This window comes from Ciconia boyciana, chromosome 5 (assembly GCF_034638445.1).
Source record: "Ciconia boyciana chromosome 5, ASM3463844v1, whole genome shotgun sequence".
NCBI lineage: Eukaryota > Metazoa > Chordata > Aves > Ciconiiformes > Ciconiidae > Ciconia > Ciconia boyciana.
The window spans coordinates 78167153-78189934 of record NC_132938.1 but is presented as its reverse complement, the minus strand read 5'-3'; the positions used below and the strand labels follow the sequence as shown (position 1 = coordinate 78189934).

Genomic DNA, 22782 nt, shown 5'->3' with positions numbered 1-22782 from the left:
GCCAAGGGACAGGGTTCTTCATTTGTTTGACCGAGTTTCAGATCGGAGCAAAGAATTACACAGTGAAAACAAACCAGAATCTGCTTGGTCTGTGTTAAAGACAATAAATGAATCATCGTTAAAAACTGTATTTTAACAATAACTCTTCCTTTAAACATGAAACGTTTAATGTGAATTTCTTAAAACCAAACATTCTTGGTAAGTTAGTCCCATGAATCTGAAGAATTGAGTTGTTGTGAGGGAATATCAATAATCCTTTTCTTTTTCCCTTTTAGAAATGTGCAACAGAAGAATGTTTCTTCTTTGAGCGTTTGGAATCTAATAACTATAACACTTACCGATCACGGAAATACTCTGATTGGTATGTGGCACTGAAAAGAACTGGACAGTACAAACCTGGACCAAAAACTGGACCTGGACAGAAAGCTATCCTTTTTCTTCCCATGTCTGCTAAAAGCTGATTTCCATGACAGATTCTGAGCACATACACCACACTACACTAAAGATGTCGGGTTTCCTACTCTTCTCCAAAGTAGCAAAAACATAAGCAATTATTTGCTGATATTATCTACTTTTGCAGATACCAGATTAAAACATGAATGTCTCATGCTGGCTTTATATTGCTCTTTTAAACCTATTGTGCCAGTGTGTGTGGAGGTGAATTTACTTGGAAAATATATTTTCAGGATCAATAACACTTCTGTTTTCTTCTAGATATCTATGTAGAGCTATTTTATTTACCTTATGTTTGCTTTACAGAGTAAAGGAAAACAAATCTGATGCACACTTATAGCAATATTTACCTTTAAAAATAATTTATATCTCTATAGCTTATTAGAGAATAGAGTAAATAATTACTTTCTAATAATTACCTAAAAAGAAGTCAATGGATAATTTTAATATGGTCTAAATAACACTACAGTAATAATTCTAAATTATTAATATAATGAAATGTGAAATGTATTGCTATCATGTAAAGTTTCTATAGGACTCGGGCAGCTCCCTGTGGTATAGTTTGTAGAACAGGCCTGTGTAGACAGCTGGAAACTCTCTCATGGTTATATCAATCTTATCAAACCCTTCCCGGTATCCGTAAAGTAAGAGTTTAGCTACATTGCTGGTGATGGGAGTAGCGTGTTTCATCCTAGCAAGCTCGTCGAGGTCCATCCATTCACACCTCAGGCACTCCTGCTGGCAGAAGCTGATGTTGAAGGAGGAGGGCTCCAGGCGACAGATGATGTACATATCCGACTTGCCAAAGGCTCCGGGGTGTTTGTGTTGCTGTCTTATGCTTAGGATGGACTTGAACTCTGACTTAATGCCAGTCTCTTCGAAAACCTCTCGAACTGCTGTGTCTCCTAGGTGAAAAGAGCAATCCTTACAATACATATAAGAATAGCTTAACACTCTTTAAACCTTTTGATCATGGAGAATTTCTAACTCAAAGCGTTCTCTGTTCTGCTTCATAAGCTTTTCAGAATGTAACCCTGTTGGTTTTGACACAAGGATAAGCTAATTTTTTGGTCCCCAAACAAAACTAATTGCTACATGCCTTTCTTGTTTATATCCTACAAAATGATGAAAGTAAGAAACTTTCGATAATGCTGTACAGGGTGTGGTTTTGAAACAGACATTCTGATGGTCACTGGCTCCACTGATCTCTTAATCCAAGATAGCACTGCACCCTCTTTTCAGTCCTTTGAACCTTAGGCCCCATCTCTCTCCTTGCCTCTACCCAGTTGCAGGTTCGGACCCTGTGCAGCTGAACACCTGTACGTATGTCAGATCACTTGATCAGATCGCTTAGTTTCATTGCACTTTGCCACACGGGGTAACAAAATGGGTAAAACTGTCGTTTGCAGAAAGTGAAAGTTGGCACTAAGTCCTTTCAAAATGTATCTTAAGTGTCTAGTGATGTTGGAGATAGGCCGTTAATACCAGTATAGCACATAGCCTGTTCTTGCAGAAAACTTGCTGCATGCATGCTGCACGTGTACATTTTGTGTACATCAACCAAAGTGATGTAAGTGTTAACATTCCTCATTACAAAAGCAGCCATAACTTCAAGGGTCTAGAGGGTCTGTGTGCTGCAGTTACAGCCAGAGAATTACCCATCTATCCAGTACTCTTCAGAAGAGAAGATTTTTCTCTTGAACAGTAACTTAAATTGAAGAGCCCAAATGAGATTTTTGATACTCCGCTTATTTCCCCAAACTCTGCGGTTTCATTGTAGTCAAGTCAAATCCTACTTGCCTGGGGTAACTGCTGGCAGGTAAAATACTAGCTTTTTCCAAATCTTTGTAAACTTTGTAAACTTTGTGTCTTGTTTGAGTGGTAAATGCAGACAGCTGTTTTGCAATGTTACCTGCTTCAGTTAGTTCATTGTCAGTAAGAAATGAGTGTGTTGGCTTACTTCCAAAAGCAAAATACATTTTACAAGACCTTGTAGAGATTTGCCTTGCTACAGAAGCTTGCATCTTGACGTGTCAGAGGTGAACAAAACAGACGTTTTAGGGGTAGTTTCAAATAGTGGAAATAACTTCAGGACATAGCGTGGCTAGCAATATATAAACAAAATGATTTATCCAGCAGCGGCCAAACAACTGTATGTTAATGGCCCTGATTCTGTACATACTTCTGCCTCAGCTCAACTTCCATCTTGCAGAGGAACGAGCTGTGTAAAGTTTACACCAAGTATATAGAGGGCTTTGTGGGATTGGAGACCCGTTAATACACAGTGCCTGCAGAACACTGATGTTTGTGACGTTATTACAAAGGCTACTGCATACGGGAAGTACATGGGGGAAGATACTCATTTACCATTACTGACTCTTGGAGAGACTGCATTTTCTGTTGCCTAGAGAGGCCTCTGCAGTCCTCTGGCTTAAAATAGTGGTTGCGAAGCAGGCTCCCTGTGGCAAGTGGTTTTATTATTAGGCAAGGGGCTGTATTACACAGAAGTGATCAAAGAAGGTAAACAACTGAGATCGTGAGGAATGCTGAGGCAAGCTATGGTAAGAAAAATGAAATAATTAGGGATTTCATTTAAGCTTTGAGCTTTGCTTTTAGATAAAGTGCCTTTTTCTGTTTCCCTTTTATTTAAATGTGTGTGTGTATATACATAAAAATATATAATGACAGTTAAACTAGAAGAAACACTAGGGCTTGAGTTTCAGAAATATTCAAATACAAAAATGTGTGCACTTTGCTTAATCTGCATTATGAAACTATTCAAATTACTTGCGTAAGTCAGTTTGTACTCATTAAGCCATATGTTTGTCACTTCATATAATCGCAGGATCTTCAAGCATTGTAATTGCAATTTGTAATTGTAATTTGAAATTTAGTCCCTTGAATGACTGTGAGTTTATAAGGTTTGATGTAAGGATAAAAAAAGTAAAATTAAGCTCTTGTTATATTTTATGCTTCACTAAGTTATATCTTCTTGTAATATTAAGATGTGATGCAGAGAATCATAACTTTTATTATTATATAGCTTAGTAGCGGCAGGAGGGGGAGCTGTAGGAGACTTGTTTCCTCCCAGGTGTTTCTCAATACCTACATCCAGGCTCCAGCCATAATCTCACCTGTGATTTGAGGGATGGGCACTGGCTTACTCAGTATTCCTCTGGGGAAGCTGCTGCCAGCACTGGTCATTCTTTTCCCTCAGTACAAAAATCCCTCTGGTATCTCCTAGAAGTGAAAGGGAGCCTGGCTAGACAACAAACACAGCGTTTGGGACTCTTCTGAAAACATGAATCCGTTTCACTATATTATACGTATTTGCACTGTCAAGCAAATAATTTTGATTGCTATCGCCGTGTTTGACAAAAAGACTTAAAATGTGACTCATGAGTTATGAAAACTAAACTCTGCCATATCCCACTAACTAGAAACCTTCTCCATGTATTGAAATAATGAACTGGAATATAAGCCCTCCACACATTGTTGTAGGAAGATTGCTAAAAATAGTTGATATTTCTAAGGTATGAAGCAGTCAGGAAACCTGGGCTGGATACCCAGTTTGCCAGAGCTGCTGCACTGCTCTGGGCAACGTTTTTGAGTTCTGCATTTTGAGTTATTGGAAGAATATATTCATATCTGAATACTGATGTGGGGCTAAATTAATGTGAGCAAATGTAACTTTTGAAAACGGGACCTACCTAATAACTGCAGTATAACTTAAGAATTAACCAGTCTGTGGATCATAATTTTAAGGGGTGAGATACAAGGAGAAAAAGCACAATTTTCTATCCCTTCATAAACACCCTTGTTCATTCACCTCTGAACGTAACTTGCAGCAGTGTTCATCATCACCTGTGCTACGCTGGGTAGAAATGATAGGTTTCCTCAAATCAGCATTGTTTTTAATACAGGAGTGCCTTATGTCTCTGGTTTAAAGTAGGTGCCCGTAAGACTCGGGTGCTGCACTTGACGCTGGTCCTGTGCCAAAGAGCTCTTAGTCTAAACAAATAAATGAACAAGGGTGGAAGGAAGCAAGTATATTTATTCCTGGTTTGCACATAAAAATGGAGAGTTGGAAATTTTTGCTCAGTACATAATTGAGCTCACTGCCCTGCATTCCAGTGTGAGCTGAGAGCTCGCTGTTTCAGTTTTATTTGGGTTATATACTGATTACCTTAATCCTCTGCACTTTTGGCTCATATTACAGCATATCCAACAAGCCTACAAAAAATAAGCTGGCTTCAAGCACTCATTTAAGAGAAATTGTGGAAAAGGGTTAGTGTTATAAATACAAAGCTGCTTTGCCCTGAACATAATGTTACCCCATTGCAATTAAGGTCATGGGATCATGTCACTTCATCTAATCACCATTAATTCAAAGAAGCGATTAGTCATAGGAGTGATGAGGGTCACGATGTATTTCAGTACTGGTAACGTCTTTATAATTCTGTTGACGTCTGACCTGTTATCCTAGGACTTACCAATGTCTTCGCCTGGATTAGACAGACCTCCTGGAAATTTCCATGCATTCAGAGTCTGTATTGGAGGAAAAAAATATTAATGGAGTATGCAGCCTGTTTTGTACTCTCTAATACGAAGGAGACAATTAACATGCGACTTTTTGTTGTTGTTGTTGAAGTTGCAGTATTGTAATTAGTCTTACAAACATCAGTAAGGCATTAAGTAGGAACTTCTTTGTTCTTGCTGATGTGATGATCAGAGATATCTACAGTCTGTATGAAATATTGGAACAAAACATCTACTGATTGAAAATACAAACTGTCTAACGGTCCTTAGACAACGTTGCTGCTAGATAACTAGATAGAGTAGTTGAATATTAAAAAAAGCTGCTATAGACTATATAATCTTATATTTAATCACTAATGTATTCCACTTCCATGGTTTTGGCTTTTAAAAAAATGTATATATATTTAATCTTACAAACAGGTATTATGATTGTAGTACTGTTCTATACTGCACTGGCTTTAAGATGACTTTGTGTGTCGGTAACAACCATTTAGTGTAACTTGTCGTTTGTTTTCATGGAATACAAAAACTGAGGCCTTGTGTGTGTGATTTATATATAGAAGCATTTATTGAATTGCAATAAAGTTCAGTACTTAAAACAGAATGTGAAGTGCAAGCTTGGTGCTGTTACTGATACTGGTAGAGGAGTCCCAGTTCCTACACCTCTTGCAAATGCATAAAGATTTGTAGGCTTTACCTTTACATCTGTGTACTATTCTTTTTATTTCTTTCCTTATTAAAAGTTTATGTAGGAAGAAGTTAACCTTCAACTAGAAATTAGCATAGTAAAAAGGTATACTCTGGAAATAAAGAAGAGGTAGCTTTTCTTGTACATGCAGCGTAGAGGGAAGTTGTGTGCTTTCCAGCGATTCGAAACCCCACCAACTACATTGGAAAATGTTTTTTTTCTGGGCACTCTTAAAGGGCTTGGGTAGGAATTTAAAGTAATGGATTAGAAATAGTGCAGATGGAAAATACATATATTTGTCTATTGGCTTTCAGATTTGCTTTCAGTTCCTGGAAATCTTTCTTTGTGTGCTGTGGAATTGTCCTTTCATGATTAAACCCAAACAGCTCTTAAAATTCCACTAGCTGTTTAATTTTTTTTTTTTAAGCTTTCAGAACTTCATTTGTATTAAAAGTCACCACTTGAGGGAAACTGTTCATTTCGTGAGGAAGGAGAAGGGAGAGGAGTGGTGGAACTGACAGCGGGAAACGGACACTGTCTGAGCCAATTTGCTTGTCCTGAAATATTTTATTTGTTCACTGCATAAGAAATGTATGGGTATTCATACACTTCAGTTCTTATACTTAATTTTATCCACTCAATAAGAGACAGCTGTAAAGAGGGGAGTGGGAAACAATCATTTTTTTCCTTTCACCTTCCTCACTCACTGTGCTAGGGGTCAGCTTTGTTCTGTATTTTCAGCTCTGTAAGCTGAAAATAGTTGACCTAGAATATACCCATCCCACTTTTCAGAATGAGTTGGAGGGAAGAGCGGTGCCAGGCTGGTCCTCTTGTGTTTTGGGGCCAGAGGCTAAGGAGGTAATGTCTGGCGAGTATGGAATTGGACCTAGAACCTGAATAGAGCACCTGATGTCTCACTGTAAAACTGGATAGAGGTATCTGCACTTAAAATGGCTGTGGGTGAGCTTTAACAAAACCACAGCACTAAGAAGCTAAACCTTAAAGCCTCCTGGGCTTAGGAAACTACTGTTTCCTTCTAAATATGCAGAATGTCCAATTTCCTTTTTTACTCTGAGACCTGTTTAAGATACTTACTAAAAGATAAGCATGCCGTTTTATAACTTCTGTGTGCATAAAAGGAAAAATAAAGGTAGCATTTCTGAAGTTTACAATGCGCTGTTCTGTTTCTGGAGACTCGCTAGAACTGGAACCACTTTTGGAGGCTATAGCTTGCATGCTGGATTTATGCTTTAATTGGTAATTACTGAATGTAAGCCTGAAGGTGCTGCTATAGAGAAGTCCTTGAACTTTTACTTTATGGTAAGTAAAAATACAAAATCAATAGTTTACAGGAAACAAGAAAAGGGTTTTTCTCTTCCTCTGAACTCTTGTGTTACAAATTCAACATGTTGTACGACTGAACCTGCCTATGAAAGCACCCTTTCACTGAAATTCGTTAACTGTGGTGGTGTTGCCAATTAACTGAAGTGATGTTTTCAGTCCTGAGAAGAAATCTCTTAGCGGCTATTTCAGGAAAGACAGAAACACGTAGCCAGTGAGATTCTGGCATAGTTTTAACTATATAAAATGAAAATGATGCATCCAAGTATATTTCAGTTAGCGTATGTAACTTTTGATTGTTTCCATGTTAAAATTGCAGTTAATCTCACTGTACTAGAGGCACTTTTGTTTAATTTGCAAATGAAAGCATAATGGAAGCTAAGTATATTTTAAATGGAATCGCACAGGCAGCTGCTCATGAACTAGTGAGCTTTCTGCACGTGCCGTATTAAAACATAGATTAGCCTGATAGAGGCTGGAAGATGTTACCAGTGATGGATGCTTGGCTACCTCAAGCCACATCACACGACCCACCATCACCGCACTAATGCTCTCTGGTTTGGCATTCTCAGTAGCAAGGTCAAACACTTCAGTTTGTGAGAAATTAATGATCTCTACACCTGCTGTACAAAGGTGGTCTCTAGGTCATGGCCAACCATGTTATTGCTTATTTAAAGCCACAGATATGCCTGGAATTTTCGAAACCAAACAACATCAGCATCCTTCTGCCAAAATCAGCTTTAAGGTGTGGGGGTATTCCAGAGGTCTGCATGGATCCAAACACAAGATCAGGGATTCTTGGGTCAGTTACAGGACAAAACAGAAAACTCAAGCAGAAAGGATGCTTAATTCTGCTGATTCAATCACCAGTTATAATTAACAACAAAGCCGTTGATTTTCAAAGTCTACTTTTTTTCCCCTTCAAATGCAATACAGCAATCTGTTGATAGATGTGTTCCAAGACACATACAAGTTAACTATCACAATTTCGGACCGGAATGAAAAGAAAAAGATCTTTGTTCTATACTATGGAGCAGGCTTATCTAAATGAACTTCTCTATTTTATAGTCCTATAACAAACTCACCTTATTTCTGTCTTGTACAACCAACACCTTTCCAGTGCTTTCATCTAGAACAGCACCTAGTAGACAGATAATATTGAAAAAGATTAAGTGTTAGACAACTACGTTCAATCTTAACAACCAGAATTTAACATGCTTTGATAAAGCATGACAAACCCCTAATGAAACTCAGTTTACAGTTAGCAAGATTGGTCTGTATGAATCACAAAAAGTGGTTTGTCAGTGGGAAACTGATACACAATAAAAGATGAAAAAAAGCTTAAGTATCCTGTATAAAAATTCAAAGTTAGCAGTACCAAGATAAATACTTCCCACATTTAAGTTCCAGATTAGACAAGAAATGAATAATTTGCTTGTCTTAATATTATCAGAACTAAAGAATGCAAGATCCAAGATGTCTTCCAAATAATCTAGCAAAGCTGCTTGCTTCAGCAGAGATGTGCCTGTAATCTTGCTCAAATAGCAGAATTTTTTCCAGTGACTCTGGCCGAGTAGCTACGATGGGCAAGAACCCTTCTCCAGTGAAATTCATGACAAAACTCCGGCCTGAGTACTTTCTGGTTAATAATACACAAGGTTTAGTACTCAATGGGCTGACTATACTGGTAATGTTCAACTGGTTGACTATCAGCTCATACTGTACTACCCACCTAACAACTCATTATAGGAACCACACAGTAATCTCAGTCAATTTGTTAATCAAAAAGCATTATTTCCAAGTGGAAAAGTGACACTTTCACTTGATTCATACATCCCGTTTCTTTTTTTTACTGAAAAGTTCAGCTTTTCCTTGTGTCCTCATGCTCAGCCCATGACTTTCTCCCGCAGATTACAAGTTTTCCTACTTTTAAAAACCCAAGTGCTTTCATGTTTAATCATCATGTCACACTCATCGGTCATACTTTCAAAATGTCTCCCCTTTAAAACAGGTATTTTTCTCAGATTTTAAAGTGCACAGTGGTGAGCAGAGTAAGTACAGTGCAATGAGAAAAGAGCAACTTACCAGGCTCTTTTCCACATCAGTCATGCCACGGGTTTCAAATTAGTAGGTAACGATAAAAAAATGCTTATATCACTTTACAGCAGGAGGAAGAGTACATGGACAGATCTGTGATGATATACGCATTTAAAATGCTATGGGGAAGTATTTCCACAGAAGGGAATTATTACGGAATGAGTGTCCAGCTCTAAACATTCTCTGTGTTTTAATAATACATGGCAGACTTATGTGTAGGAGGAATATTTAAAAGATGAAATACCAGTCTTCCTTCAAGATATGTCAAAGGACGTGCTTTAAGAGGGTAGTCACAAATCTGCCTCCCCATGGCTTGCGACTTTATGATTCCTCCTGTAAATATTTAGCCGTGTCCAGGTTCAAGTACTGTATTGATTAAAAGAGGGAACGAAAGGAAAGCAGGAGCAACCTTGATGCATGCTGTGACTACAGGGGTTATTTTCTAGAAAAGACATTCTTCAGCCAAATGGTTTGCTGAGACCAAGCAGGACTGCTGAAGACAGGAAACTGCAATTTGAATCAAACTGAAAAAACGTTTTCTCTCCTCCGTTCCCCAGAAATCAATGTCTGTGACTGTAATTTTTGGCAGTGAAATTCTCTGTGAGACGTCCAGAATCTCTGCTAGATGATACCTAAATCCAAAGCAAGAAGAAAGGAAAAACACTAACGGGATTTGCTGTCTGGTCTCATTTTCCCAAGTGTAACTCGGGAGTCTCTCTGCTGAAGCTCACTAGGCCACACCTGGTTGGTATCAGTGAGATCAGAGCTTGGCTGCAGGCTCTCAACTGTGGTTTTAAAAACTCTCCCTCTTGCTACAAATGTGGCACCTGGAGCTTTAAATCATCCAACACCAGCATGACTTTCTGGAAAGGTTTACACTTGTAACCTAACCAAGTAATCGTTATTACAACACTGCTTTGTTTTGAATGTTCTCTTTTGGAAAATAGGTTAAGGAAATTATTAAAAAAAAAAAAATCCCTTAGACAACTCCAGACAATGAGTAACGGAGGGGAAAAATATCTTCATTCTACCTGTTTTATTTATGACTGATGTAGACATGTAGGAAAAGATGTTCAGAGTTAAAAAGCACTTGTCATCCATGTAATGAGCGCACACATGACTGCTTGCATTGTAAACATCAGCAGACGGGAATAGGTATTACTTTGTAAAACAACTTGGGAACTGCTTTTAAACCACTTTTGACTCCTTGGACCATCATAATGCATCTTACTGTGCAGTTTGACATTTATGCAGCTGCTCATTTTACACATTTCCTTAAGTAACAGGACTGGCCAAGGCTGATGATGATGCATGTGTATGAGTGCGTGGAGACCCTTCTCTCTCTTCAACTCCAATGACTTTGTTTCAACAACTAGATTAAGGTAGGTAGCAATGAAAATAACAGCTGTGTTGTAAGGGTTATACTACATGGGAGGGAGAAGAGAATGACTTTTACTTTCCTTCCTCTCCTTTTACTTTCCTTCCTCAAATTGTCTTCCTACACCATTGTTATGTGGCATATTTACAAACATGTCACTTTCTGGATGGCAGACCACTTCCTCCTAGGAGGCGGAGAATTTTGGAAATGCTTTTCACAAACATCTTATTCATTTCATACACCAGAAGCTTTCCTGTACCTTTACATATTTGGAAAATCCTGCCGCCTACAAACGGATGCAGTAAGTTAGCTGGAAGACACATCACATATTCCACTATTTCTAAATAATAATGGCCAAGCCCAATGAGTAACATTTGCTACCCTCTGCTTGGCGACTCTGATCTAGTCTGGCAAAATATGACCTGACCTTGCTTATTCACACCTTTGTCATCACTTGGCTGGATGGTGCTGAGGCACTAGCCCTGGCTGCGCAGCGTTCACTGTGTGGGAAACTCCAGACAGGATGAAAACCAGCTGCTGGTCTACTTGGCAATGCAGGCTCGCTACCTGTTGTCTGCTCCCTGTGCTGGCCTCCGGCAGGCTAGCAAACCATTCTCAACGTCTCTGCTTTTTATTTTCAGGATGCTCAAGGGACTAAGTCCTGTATTTAACTGATTTGCCACAGCTTTGAGATGAAGACTCTCATCAGCAGATGTGCTTCCCTTTACTGCAGAAACTCTAAAATACAAGTTTTTTGTGCAGGAAATAAAAATGCTTAGGGTTTGGCACATACACACAATATAAATGCACATATTTAAATAATTTAATATTTCCATAAAATTAATTAAAAAGAGAACGAAGCCCTTCCACTACCCAGGCTCTCCCTCCTGAAGTAGAAAGATAACGGAATAAACATATGCCAGGTGGTATCCATGCTGCTTAGTGTATTCTTGGAATGTGTTCCAGATCCACTGAGAGTGAGAGTGTGTGTGTGGGAATATTGCAGTCATTATTTCACACAGAGAAATCTGTTTGTTTACCTGCACAAATGCCTTCCTTAAGTCTTTACCTCTTTTAAAGAAACTCCCAATAATGAATAAAAATGTACAGGTTTGAAAAGTGGTAGCAAAGAATACATACATTATATGTTGTGCAATTTTTAAATCTGTGCAATAAATTATGAAATCCATACACCTGCATTTATGAAACTTTCTCTTTCCTCAAAGTTTTTTCCTACTTACAGTGCAAAGTGTTTATCTCAAAGTACAACAGCAAATTATGCTTTGAAAGTGCATTTTTCGTATTTTTCAAATGTTTATTTGAGAGTTTTTCAAAGTTATGATTTTTCTTATATTAAGTCCTTCCGGATAACCATCAGGGTCACAACACATCTATTACATGATTTTCTTTTAAACAGAACTTTCAGCTATGCAAAACCTACTTCAGAAAAATCCCCTTTTAGTTAAGTCATGTTTCCTCAAACATGCAAGTTATAACCGTAAGGAGTAACATGGTGCTTTTGCTAGGAGAATGCATTATCTTACTCGAGTTTAATGCCACATATTTTAATGGTGAGGTTTTCGTACCTCAGGAAAACATGCTCTAACATGTCCATTGAAAAAATCCAGCCTGTCTTCAGCCTCCTCGCTGCCCTCTGCTGGCTTTGCAACTGAAAACTCCCGCTACCGATAGCAGTAGCACTGTTTTGTAACTGAAGGCCTTGTTTTTCCAAAACTTACTTTCACCTGACCTGCTGCTACATAGAATAATCCAGCTTTTATGAGTCCTTCCTAACTAGATTTTTCAAATTGCTATTTATGGGTCTTAACACCACTTTGGTGAAGAATTAACGTCCCTGCAAGCCAAGGACAAACTAGTCAAGCTTGTAACGGGAGAGATTTGCCGTCTCTCTGCTGTGACTGCTGAGTGTTTATATAGCCTTTAGCAGTACCCGAAGGGTAGTCCAGATTACAGGAGATTACTGAGTGATGGGACAGGTAACTGCATATCTGTGGAAGACTGCTGAGAGAGAGAGAGGGCAAAAAAATTCAAATTTGGTGAAGCTGAGTTCAAGTTGAATCATCAGTTCCTTGTCCTGCACTGTGTAAAATTAAAAAAAAGGGACAGCATCTTACCTAGTTCCTTGGGAATTTCCTCAGTTTTTAGAGCAACTCCTTTCCAACTGTGGTTGTGGGAGGTCTAGATGGGTAAGAGTGTGGTGTCCAGATGTTTTGTTTGTTTGTAAAATATACTTGTTTGGGTTGTGGACTTCTAGACACAGCTTAGAGCAGCTTTTGGACTTTTAGTTTAGACTAACAGCTGTGCTAGCTCCTGAACAATCCCTGTTGGGTCAAGTTTGCTCCATTTACAGACCTTAACTTGAGCATAGTTTAGGCAGATGCATATATTAAGCATCTACAGTAAGGACAGGGAGCAGAGAAATTATTTTTTTCTAAGAAGTTTGTAGTTACTTTTTTACTTTTAAAAAACTGCTTGAACCTTGAAATCCTACCTCTCTCACCTGCAAGGTGAAAGCCAAGAGATGTTTCTCAAAATGGTGCCTAAAGCCAATATTCGTGAGGTGAATTTTAAAGCTTCAGGACCGAGCTGTTTACAATTTTCTCAAACTGGAATCGTTTTGAGAAACCTCTCTCTTTATTGGCCTGTTTTTAGCAACATGAACGGTTGTACGGGCGCATTCATGAATGACACACTTCACTTTGTAAAGTTACCCAAACAGTAAGCAGCTGGTTTCCATGCCTTGGTTGTGCAGAGGAACAGTTGATTTCCTACAGAACCGGTGCCTATGAGCTTTTTCCAAAGGCTTTTCCTGGGTCCAACCGCTTTTGTAACTAACCTGCAACCCCCAGCTGGTGGGTGGCGTACCCCGGTAGCCTGCTGGGCCCTTCTCCCAGCCACAGCGTCAAGGTGGATGAGCCCTGCTCAGCATGGTGGAAAGCAAAGCCTTGCGAAGCAGCTGCCGCCACAAACCTGCTCTGGAGGATGGGGATGTGCAGCCAGATGGCAACGCGGCCTTCCTCCCGCCACCGGGCCACGGCATCTGCAAGAGAGCAAGGTAAGGCGGGTAAGGGCCACTGCCGCTGCTCACAGAACCCCCTTGCCCGTGCTCCTTCTGGTTTTAAACTTTGTCATGCACGACAGCTGGGATTAATGCGTGGAAGTCTGTATTTTCACCTCATTTACCACAGGCTCAAACTACCATCGGTGTGAGAAATGCGTCAGCAGACAGGAGGAGAGGAGGCGCCGCGAGCTCAGCATTCGCTGTGGTACGATTTGGTGTTTACATATAAAATGATGGAATGATGGCTTTTATGTTAGGATCTGCCATAGGGCACAGGGAAATGGCTCTTTGCTCCCTTCCGCCGCCTCCGCCGACACCCTCCACACACGGCCGCGGCTGTGTGGAGGGCGACGACCACCGCCCGCCCAGCGCAGCGGAGGCGGCTGAGGGGAGTTCGCTCACGGGCCGAGGCGCCACGGGGAGACCCGCCGCCCGCCACCCGCCCGCCCTGCTGCCCCGGGGGGCCCCGCCCGGCACTTGCCCCGCAGCCACCGCCCGAAGGCGGCCCGCTCCAGGCGGAGGGGGCGGCGCAGCTCGGCCAGGTCCACGCTCACCCCCCCGAACTTGTCCGGCCGCGCCCGCAGCCCCGCCAGGGCCCCCCAGCCCCGCGCCCGGCGCAGCGCCAGCCACAGCCTCACCATGGCGCTGCACAGGGCACAGCCGGGCAGGGCGGCGGGAAGCGGCCGCCCCTGGGGCGGTGCCGGCCTCTGCTCCCGGAACCGCTCGGCGGCAGCCGGTGGGGCAGCATGTCCGCCTCCTCCAGAAGGAAGAGCAAGGGGCGGCCGGTCCCGGCCGGCGGCGGCTCCCCGCGGGCCGCCCCCCCCGCCGCTGCCGAGGGCGGGCCGCTGGCGTTGGGCGTCGCCGACGCCGTGGAGGCAGGTATGGGGGTGCGGGCGGCGGGGACGGGCCGTCTCCTGTCCCGGCCCGGCGGGCTGAGGGCGGCTCGTTTAAAAATGAGTCCCTGCAGAGCCGGGCTGCCGCTCCCTGTGGCCGCCAGAGTGGGCCCGGCCCCCGCTGGCGGGCTGTGGCGGGCGCCGCGGGCCTGAGGGGCTGCTTCGTCTCCTCACGAAGCCGGGCCCCGCGGGGCCGGGGGGATCTCTCAGGCAAGGTCGGCTGAGCCCCTGTGAAAGTTGCTTTTTATTACGGTGTCGAAGAGTAAGGACCGCCGCAGAAGGGTCCCGCTGGTAGCTAAAACGGGGTGGAAAATCCAGCAAGCAGTATCGTGTAACCATGGGTGTTTTCAGGCCTGTCAGAAACACTGTCCTGTTACAGCACGGTTTCCTTCCAAGAGCCTCCCTGTGCTTCCCTCGCGGCTGGGCGCTGCCTCTCGTGAGGGCTTGGAAGGGTTTTGTTAGTTGTACGGATTGGGGAGTGGGAGAAACACTGAATTCATTTGATAGGTAGGAAAAAATGATGTATTTTTTTCTCCTGAAAATGTTAGGAGATGACAAGGTTCCAAAAATGTTGCGAAGAGCCCTAGCCCAGCTGTCGCTGAGCAGCATGAAGTCTGCAAACATATGCATAGGTCGTCCGGTTTTGCTTACCTCTGCTGATGGGCGACAGGAGGTGAGACTCTTTCTTGTTCCTACAGGTGCTTTTCTTGTGCTTCCAGTGTGTTCCTGTTGTATTCAATAGGGACCAAAATGGAGCGTGCATTGAGAAAGATAGCGAATGTGATTTTTCCATGTTTTCTACACTGTAGTTACTCAGTACTGGAAAAAATCCGTGCTGCTGATTTTTTTAAAGATATTTGTAAGGTCATGTGTCTGAATATATGTATTGTATATTATATATGCACGCACATGTATTTTATTTGTAAAGAAAGAGTATAGCCCTTTATTCTTCTTCCCTCATTGATGTGTAGCATTTCCTAGTCAGCACAGTGTATGCTATTCTGTCATCTGCAGAATGTGTAGAGTCCTGGTGGAATTTTTTTATCTACTTTGTAGGCAAAATATAATCGCTTCCTTCTTGAAAAGTGTCTTGGATCATATCTTAAGAACTCAGTGCTACTTGTATCTTACTCTGTGGTACCAGGTTTTAACCTAATCCTTCTTCCCCTTCAGTCCATGTTTTTCGTAATAAAACATTGCTTACTTTAACTGGAGGACTGGAAGTGGTTGGGGGGAAATCTCAACTGACAGTTGTTTGCTTTGAAACTCTTCCTAGGTCTGTACTGCTTGGCCCACCACAGGCTTTCCAGGCGGGAAAGTTGGGCTGAGTGAAACCACACAGAAGAACCTGAAAGTAAATCCAGGTGATGCTGTCACTGTGCAGCCTGTGACTGGTGCAGTCATCCAGGCAGAGGAAGTCGATGTAAAGTTGAGGTATGCAACTTGTTATAACCCAGTGATGTACCATGAGGTGTCTGCTTTGCACTGCAAGCTCTTACCTCTTAGAAGATGCTATTTTTCTCTCTTGCTTTGATGGAATTAGTACCCACACAAAGTCAAACATGCAGATGTTTGTAGAATGAAGATTAAAGTTTAGTAACTGGTGGCTAACTGCTTCTAACTGCTACCTCCTCTGTGGGCAGTGGAGTGCCTCAGCTGTTGTAGAAAATCTCAACTGAGGAGTGATGCTGTTGTGGAGAATATAATGACACTAAGCTCATCAGTCTTAAGAGATTCTTAATTTTACGTTAAATTAATAAATAGTAAGGATAGCCTAGCACCTCCTGAAGGTCAAGCTGCCTGCGTTGCATTTGCGTTAAGCAAGGGTGTGTAGCTGCACGATCAATGCAGATTCTTTAAACTTGTAAAGGATGAGGATAATCTCTGTGCGTAGAGTTGATGTCGGGTTAGAAGGAGCCCCTGTTGCTGCTGTTGTCATTGGGAAGTATACTGCAAACTGCTATCTGAGAAGCTCTTGTTGAAAAGTCCTGTTGTGGTTGAGAGAACTACTGGCTGACAGGTTGGGGAGGGTGAAGTGATTTTATTTTTTTTTAACCACTTCCCTTCAAAACTTCACCTTTGTGTATGCGTGGTTTTGTGCTCTGCTTTTATTTGCTGGAATATTTTTTAGGATTGGAAACTCTGAGGTACGTTTTTATTTTTTACTTGAAATTCACCCAAAAAATGGAGCAAAAGGTGCAAATCGCAGTCACCTTGAAATCGTGAATGCTTCGAGAAATTAGCAGTTTACTGATCTGCTGAATGACTTCTTATATTTGTTATTCTCATAACATTCTCAGAGTCAGCAATTGGGTTGATGCAGAATCTGATTATAGTTATTTCCTAAATAAAGTAATTTTACAGTTACTTTTGAAAGTGTCCCAACACTTTAATTTCTATAAATTAACTTCACTTCCCTGTCAAACCTCTGTTTTCAAACATGGCGTTGTCATTGTCCATGTTAAGGGGGAGATGCTGTTTTCCAGCATACAGACTCTCAGAAGTGTTGGTGAGGCAATCTTGCTTTTTGGCAGTAATATAAACAGTTTAGCTTTAATTATAGTTTTACTGGTTAACTTGGCTGCGCATTGTATGGTGACTTCCTGGCATCAGCTTGCTTTGCCCTCCATGCCTCTCTTCTCACCAGAAAATGAAAAAAATGATATATTTACAGCTTTTTGTTATGGCTAATTTAATCCTATAAGAAGTTTTATTATTATTACATGCTGGTTGATTATAGAGGTGGTTGAAAACACTCATTTCGTTTAAAAAACCAACCCCACATTAAATTAAATAGTTAAACCCAATCTATTTGTATTTCCCCATGTTAATATGCAATGCATTCTTTCTTTAAAGCTGTGACTTTTACGGAAATATAAGCTAAGGATGAGGTCAGGGGACGTGTATGTCACTTCTGAACTATTTAGGATTACTGTAATTTTTTTGGAAACCATTCCACAGCTAGAGTTTTGCCTCTAAGCCAGTCAAGAGTCAGGCTCCGAGGACTGTTATGCATATGTTCCACCAGATTAAAGGTCATATAAATGACTGTTTTTCTAGCATTACTCTAAGAGACAAAATATAAAAACTGTAATTGGTCTGTTTTAAACCTGTTAATTTACTACAAACCATAGTGCCATCCTATCATGTAAGAATATTAATGATTAAAAGAATAAATGGCAATCCCATTAATCGAGTACTGCCTAGGTTTCTAGATGCTTTACAGGTGTAGTTCATTCTCTGCAAATTAATACCTCTAGGGAGTTGCTTGCATGCATAATTTAGCTTTTTCTTCCAGTTAAAAAATCAATCCCCAACCTCAGACCCCACCAACGTAATTAAGTATATGTTTACTTGTCAGGAACGGCCACGATATTTTGAGAGCTCTCCTCTAAATTAGCATAATACCCCTCTTTCCCTCAAGTTGCTTTCTTGATCAGTAGAATTGAGAAACAGGCTTTTATTTCTAGGTTTAGAGCTCCCCCTGTTGATCATACTTTTATTTGCAGCAGCTGTATCTGCTTTAAATGCCTTTGGTGCTGCTGCTGTTCAGTTCTTGGTGTAATGCTTTTCATCATAGAGGTCTAAGTGCCTACAAAGGTTGTGGATATTCGTCTGCAAAATGGATGTAGTGAAACGCTTATTTTGTTGTGAAAAGAGAAGGGCTAATGCCTGAGGCTCATAGGGATTGGCTGAGGGGATAAATCCTAAGGAATTAAAAAAAGTGGTTTAATGAGCTTTAATGAAAGGTAAAGCCACAAATGAAACAGGAAAAAGATTGTACAGATAAACCATCACTGAAAAATGATTGAATCACCACAGCCTTATACATTGCAGTGTATCTGAGGAGCAGGGAGAGTTAATGATGTCAGTGCTCTCGGTGAGTTGTAAATGTGATGTAAAATGTTTTAATATGAACACCAGAGAAAGTCAATCACATAAGACACCTTTTACCTTTCATTTACTTTGGGCTAAGAGCACACGTGTTCAGTCGTGTGTTAAATCCCAGTGATGAGACGGTGTTTGAGAAAATGCTGTAGGCCTGGCCAGGGCTGGTGAGTGAAGGGGCTTAAAGCTTATCTATTGAGTCACTTAAACTCAATTAAATAAAAGACTAGAAAATGCATTGTGGGGAAAACTTGTACTGTTTTGATAGTGGATGTGCAGTGCTTAAGACATGCACAGTTTTGCAAGCGCTCAAGGCGCTAGTTTAATCAATAAAAGATGTGTATGTGTGTTTGCAGGGTGGAAAGAGACCTACCTTATCTGCAGTTTTTTCAGTTCAGTAAGTGTAGCAATGGCCATTCTGCCTGGTGAGATGAGAAGCATGCATTCCACATTTGTAATCTTAAGAATTGATAAATATAGCTTATAATATTGTTTATTACAGCATTTTGTATGGAAAAACTAACCCAAAATTAAATATGTACACATCTTTTTTTACTATGTGTCTAGTATCTTCAGAGTTAAGATGGTATGATCTGAAGACTGTAAAGTGCTCATCCATCTTTTCTGTTTGTGGGGTTAAATCATATACTGTAAAATAGGTGGTATTCATCATCCTGGTGCCTTAGTGGTGTGTGGACTCTTGGTTTTGAAGTAGTTACTGCTTTGAAAAATACTTCTTTTTTTTTTTTTTCTTCCTACCACAGGGACAAAGATGCCACCATTAATGCCGAGGAAATGTCTGTCTGTCTACTGAGAAACCTAGGTATAAGTTTTGCTGCTTCTGTTTTGACTGTTTAATTTTTTGTAGTAGATCATCTAGTTTTGTATCGGAAAGCAAAGTTTCCTCTTATGTTCTTAATCAAGGGCTTATGGCAAAATAGAGGATGTTATTCTACTCACACTTCTTTTAGGGATCTGTCATCTTTGGGCTAAATAATTTTGCTATGCTATAAATATCTAATTTGCATTAATCCTGGTTCCATTCGTTCTGTCCATTATACATATTGCTTGTTCAAGTTATGGTTGTTTAGCAGTCATTGCTGGCCCTCTGACTGATACTGTGATGCACTTCAGAATTTACTTGCACTGTGAAGAAAAGTGCAATACTACGCATTAAAAACAAGATGACGGATTGGTATTAACATGAGATCCCATACTCTGAATCTTTTTTTTTTATGTTGGTGGTAAATAAGCAAAATTGCTCTTAGTTGGGTGGTAGATATGTATAAGTAAGGTGAAAAAGCAAGGTAAGTTACTCGAGGGTAGTGCTACTGAAAGCACTCGCTACAAATTTTTCTACTCAAGGGGAATCTTCTGGTTTAGGAATTAATAACAGTATTGGTATGCTAAGAAGCAGGAAACACGAACTGCATTCCAAATTCATGAAATGAATGGTTTGGCTGGAAATAATAAATCTTGTTTACATTTTTGCCTTTGTTTTTTTGTGCCTGTAGGGTGCATTCAGATCACATTTTCTAATCTTTTTCTATCAATGCAAAGGCTAAAACCTTACCTTTTTTAGGCCAAGACTCAAGGTGTGCTAAACATGAAATATTGCGGACGTATAATGCACATGGCAAATACAAAATTTTTACTTCTTACCATACTAATTCCATAATCTCCCTTTGTATGCTGTATGAAATTTAAAATGCTCAAATTAATGATGAGTTTAGTCTGAGAGATTACATATGATACTGACGAATGTTTATCCAGTACAGTCTGCTTGTGTACAAAAGGATCATTTAAATTACCTGAAATTACCTTGAAATTACCTAACTACCTTTTGTTATGTTAATTTATAGCACATCCTAGGCTTTCTGATAAAGAATTATTCTGGTACAAGAATGTCTGAATGTTATTGCTGCCAAAGTAGATTGAAATTTCTTCTTTTTTTTTTTTTTTTTTTCTTTTTTAATCTTCTCATAGATGGGAAAATAGTTTTACCAGGAAACCTTTTGGCTTTCACTTTCTATGGCAAACTTTGCAACATCGTGGTGATGAAAGTGAAAGGAACTGATGGTGCAGAGCTGACTGCCCAGGGCAGTGCCATTTCCAGTGATACCTATGAGCCAGACCTTGAAAGATCTGATTTGGAGACAAGTACGTTAGATTTGTCCTTACAGCTCGGCAAGATGGACATTGACGATAGTTCAGAGGTTGCATCTATGAGCACACCAAGCAAACCGATGGATCCAGGTTCACCAGTTACACCCAGTTCTGCTGTGGCAGCCAGTAGTCAAGACTCTGGTCAGGGAGATAAAACCTACAGCAAGGGAGATGGTGCAGACCTCACCGATGATTTGGAGTTGGCTGGGAAAGGAGGCAGTGAGGGACTCCCACTAACTGGCAAAACTGGAGCAATAAGCAATACAGATGCTTTTTATTTCATTTCTTCAAGAACTAGAATCAATTTCATTGAAATGCGGACCAATGTAGTGGAAGATGGTGATTGTGAATCCCGAGTCACCTATGATATGATAGGAGGTTTAAGCAGCCAGCTCAAAACTATTAGAGAAACAATTGAACTGCCCTTGAAGCAAGCTGAATTGTTCAAGAGTTACGGTATGATGCCTAAGAGTTGGCTTTCTTCATTTGATGCCTTTTTTTTTTTTTCTTTAACATGACTTTTTTTTTTAAGAACAAGTTATTCCAGGAATATGCACTGAATTTTATGTAATACTGATCTGGTATACTTGTGTGTCCAAACAATGTCAATCTGTTTTATAATTATACTATATGGATCCTATGAAGATGTTACGATTAGCTTGTGTGAAAAATACTTGAGTAGGAAAGAAATATGTGTCTCTAAGAAAATTCAGGTATGCATAAGGAAAATTTACAGCAAATAGGAAAGACTTCTATACTTGCGCATTTGAAAGGTGCAGATGTTTGTGTTGTCATAAGATTTTAATTTGTTTTGGTAGAGTCAACTAATGATATTTTTTAAGTTGAGAAAAACTCAGATTAATTCTTCTGCTGTTTTTATCCCTGTGTGTTTTAGGGTTCCTGCAAAATTTTAAGGAAGTGTTTGAAGCTGTTTACTCAAACTGCTCAGCGTGTTTAGTATGGAATTACAGAGTGGAAAAACTAACACGATTACTGTTGCCATATATAGAGTTTATATCTAACGTATATATGAACTTAGAGAATTTTTGTGACAAAGATAAAACTCTCTACTGTGTATTTATCACAAATGGATATGTACATAAACCAGGCCTGTCTGCCCATTGTACTTGTCTAGGTGTGCATCACTGTGAGACAGGGCTCTTACCTATAAATATTTCTTTAATATCATGTCTTTGAGGCTTTTTATTTATCTACCTCACCTCTTCCCACACATACGCTTCAGAGAGGAGGTTTATTTCAGTGGTCACTGGGACAATTTCCTTAAGACACAGGTGGCTGTTTTGGTGTGTGTTGCTTGGGTGTGATCAGCAGGTGTCAGTGGGATGGCGTGAGGCATCTTCATCTGCGTGTGGTCCAGCTTGATTCGCTGACCTCCAACCTCAGCGTCACTGCATGGTTTTGTGTTAGCAGAAAGTTTGCTTCAGCATCAGTGTTCTTCATACTTAGTCCCAAAAGTGTTCGATCAGATTCTCTACTAATTACATGAGATGATGGTGACCCCTCACCAGTTACAAATCTTTAGTAACCATCCAAACGTTGAGAGTCCTTGTCTGCTCATGGGGAGTGAGGCTGTCAGCTGAGGCGAGACCTTTGGTTCAGCAGCTGTTTCTTGCCAGTACCAGAACCGCCACATGAGGGAGCAGCACATGCTTTAATGGACTGTTGTGAAGTAACCTGTCCCTAAAGACATTTTATTTCTATCCTCTGTCAGTCAGCAGATAATTTTTTTCTTTTCGAGTACATTCCTAAGATTCGGGCTTTCTGTCCAGGCCTGAATTTCTGTATTATTCTCTGTCACCACTGGGATGTGACGTGCCCTTCAAGCATCATTCCCTGTCTGGTATTGCAGTACCCAATCGATGTTTCTTCTTTGGTCGTGTTTCAGCAATGTCTTTTGTGCTAGGGTCAGTCCTTTGTCAAACATTTGTCTCTTCTTTTTGCTTACTAATTTTTCAGCTTCTGTTTTCGCCTTTGTGCCCATTTAATTTGGCTTTGCTGGCCTGAAACTTTTTTTTTGGCTCTTTACCTGGGATCATAATATTACTTCATGCAGTTACCTGTAGTTTCTGTCCAGTTTTAACTGTACACAGTAGTACCTTGTTCTTCTAGTGTCCCTGATGTTTTGTGTCTGAATGCTTCTGTCTGTTTCGGCTCTTAACATTTGCCGTTAAAGAGGCAAATTCATCCTTTTGATGTGTATTTTTCATATTTTTGTAAGTATTCGTGACTCAAGCCT

At 40.5% G+C, this 22782-nt stretch overlaps 3 protein-coding genes across 3 annotated transcripts in view; 2 read left to right on the top strand and 1 right to left on the bottom strand.

The window, feature by feature from the left end:
- Positions 1-461, top strand: part of FGF2 (fibroblast growth factor 2) — a 30352-nt gene extending 29891 nt beyond the window's left edge. Inside the window, 1 exon segment of the mRNA XM_072862751.1 lies at positions 276-461. Coding sequence (XP_072718852.1) covers positions 276-461 — 186 coding nt within the window.
- Positions 113-13845, bottom strand: NUDT6 (nudix hydrolase 6). Its single transcript, XM_072863413.1, has 5 exons — positions 13802-13845; positions 13354-13640; positions 8107-8162; positions 4947-5001; positions 113-1358 (listed from the first exon to the last, which is right to left on the bottom strand). The coding sequence occupies exons 1-5, from the start codon at positions 13843-13845 to the stop codon at positions 970-972; spliced, it is 831 nt and encodes a 276-aa protein (XP_072719514.1). The 3' UTR covers positions 113-969.
- The window catches only part of AFG2A (AFG2 AAA ATPase homolog A), a 232055-nt gene continuing 223116 nt past the window's right edge, over positions 13844-22782 (top strand). Inside the window, 6 exon segments of the mRNA XM_072862747.1 lie at positions 13844-14320; positions 14322-14457; positions 15020-15144; positions 15748-15905; positions 19124-19182; positions 20346-20981. Of these exon segments, the coding sequence (XP_072718848.1) occupies positions 13859-14320; positions 14322-14457; positions 15020-15144; positions 15748-15905; positions 19124-19182; positions 20346-20981 (1576 nt within the window). The 5' untranslated portion in view covers positions 13844-13858.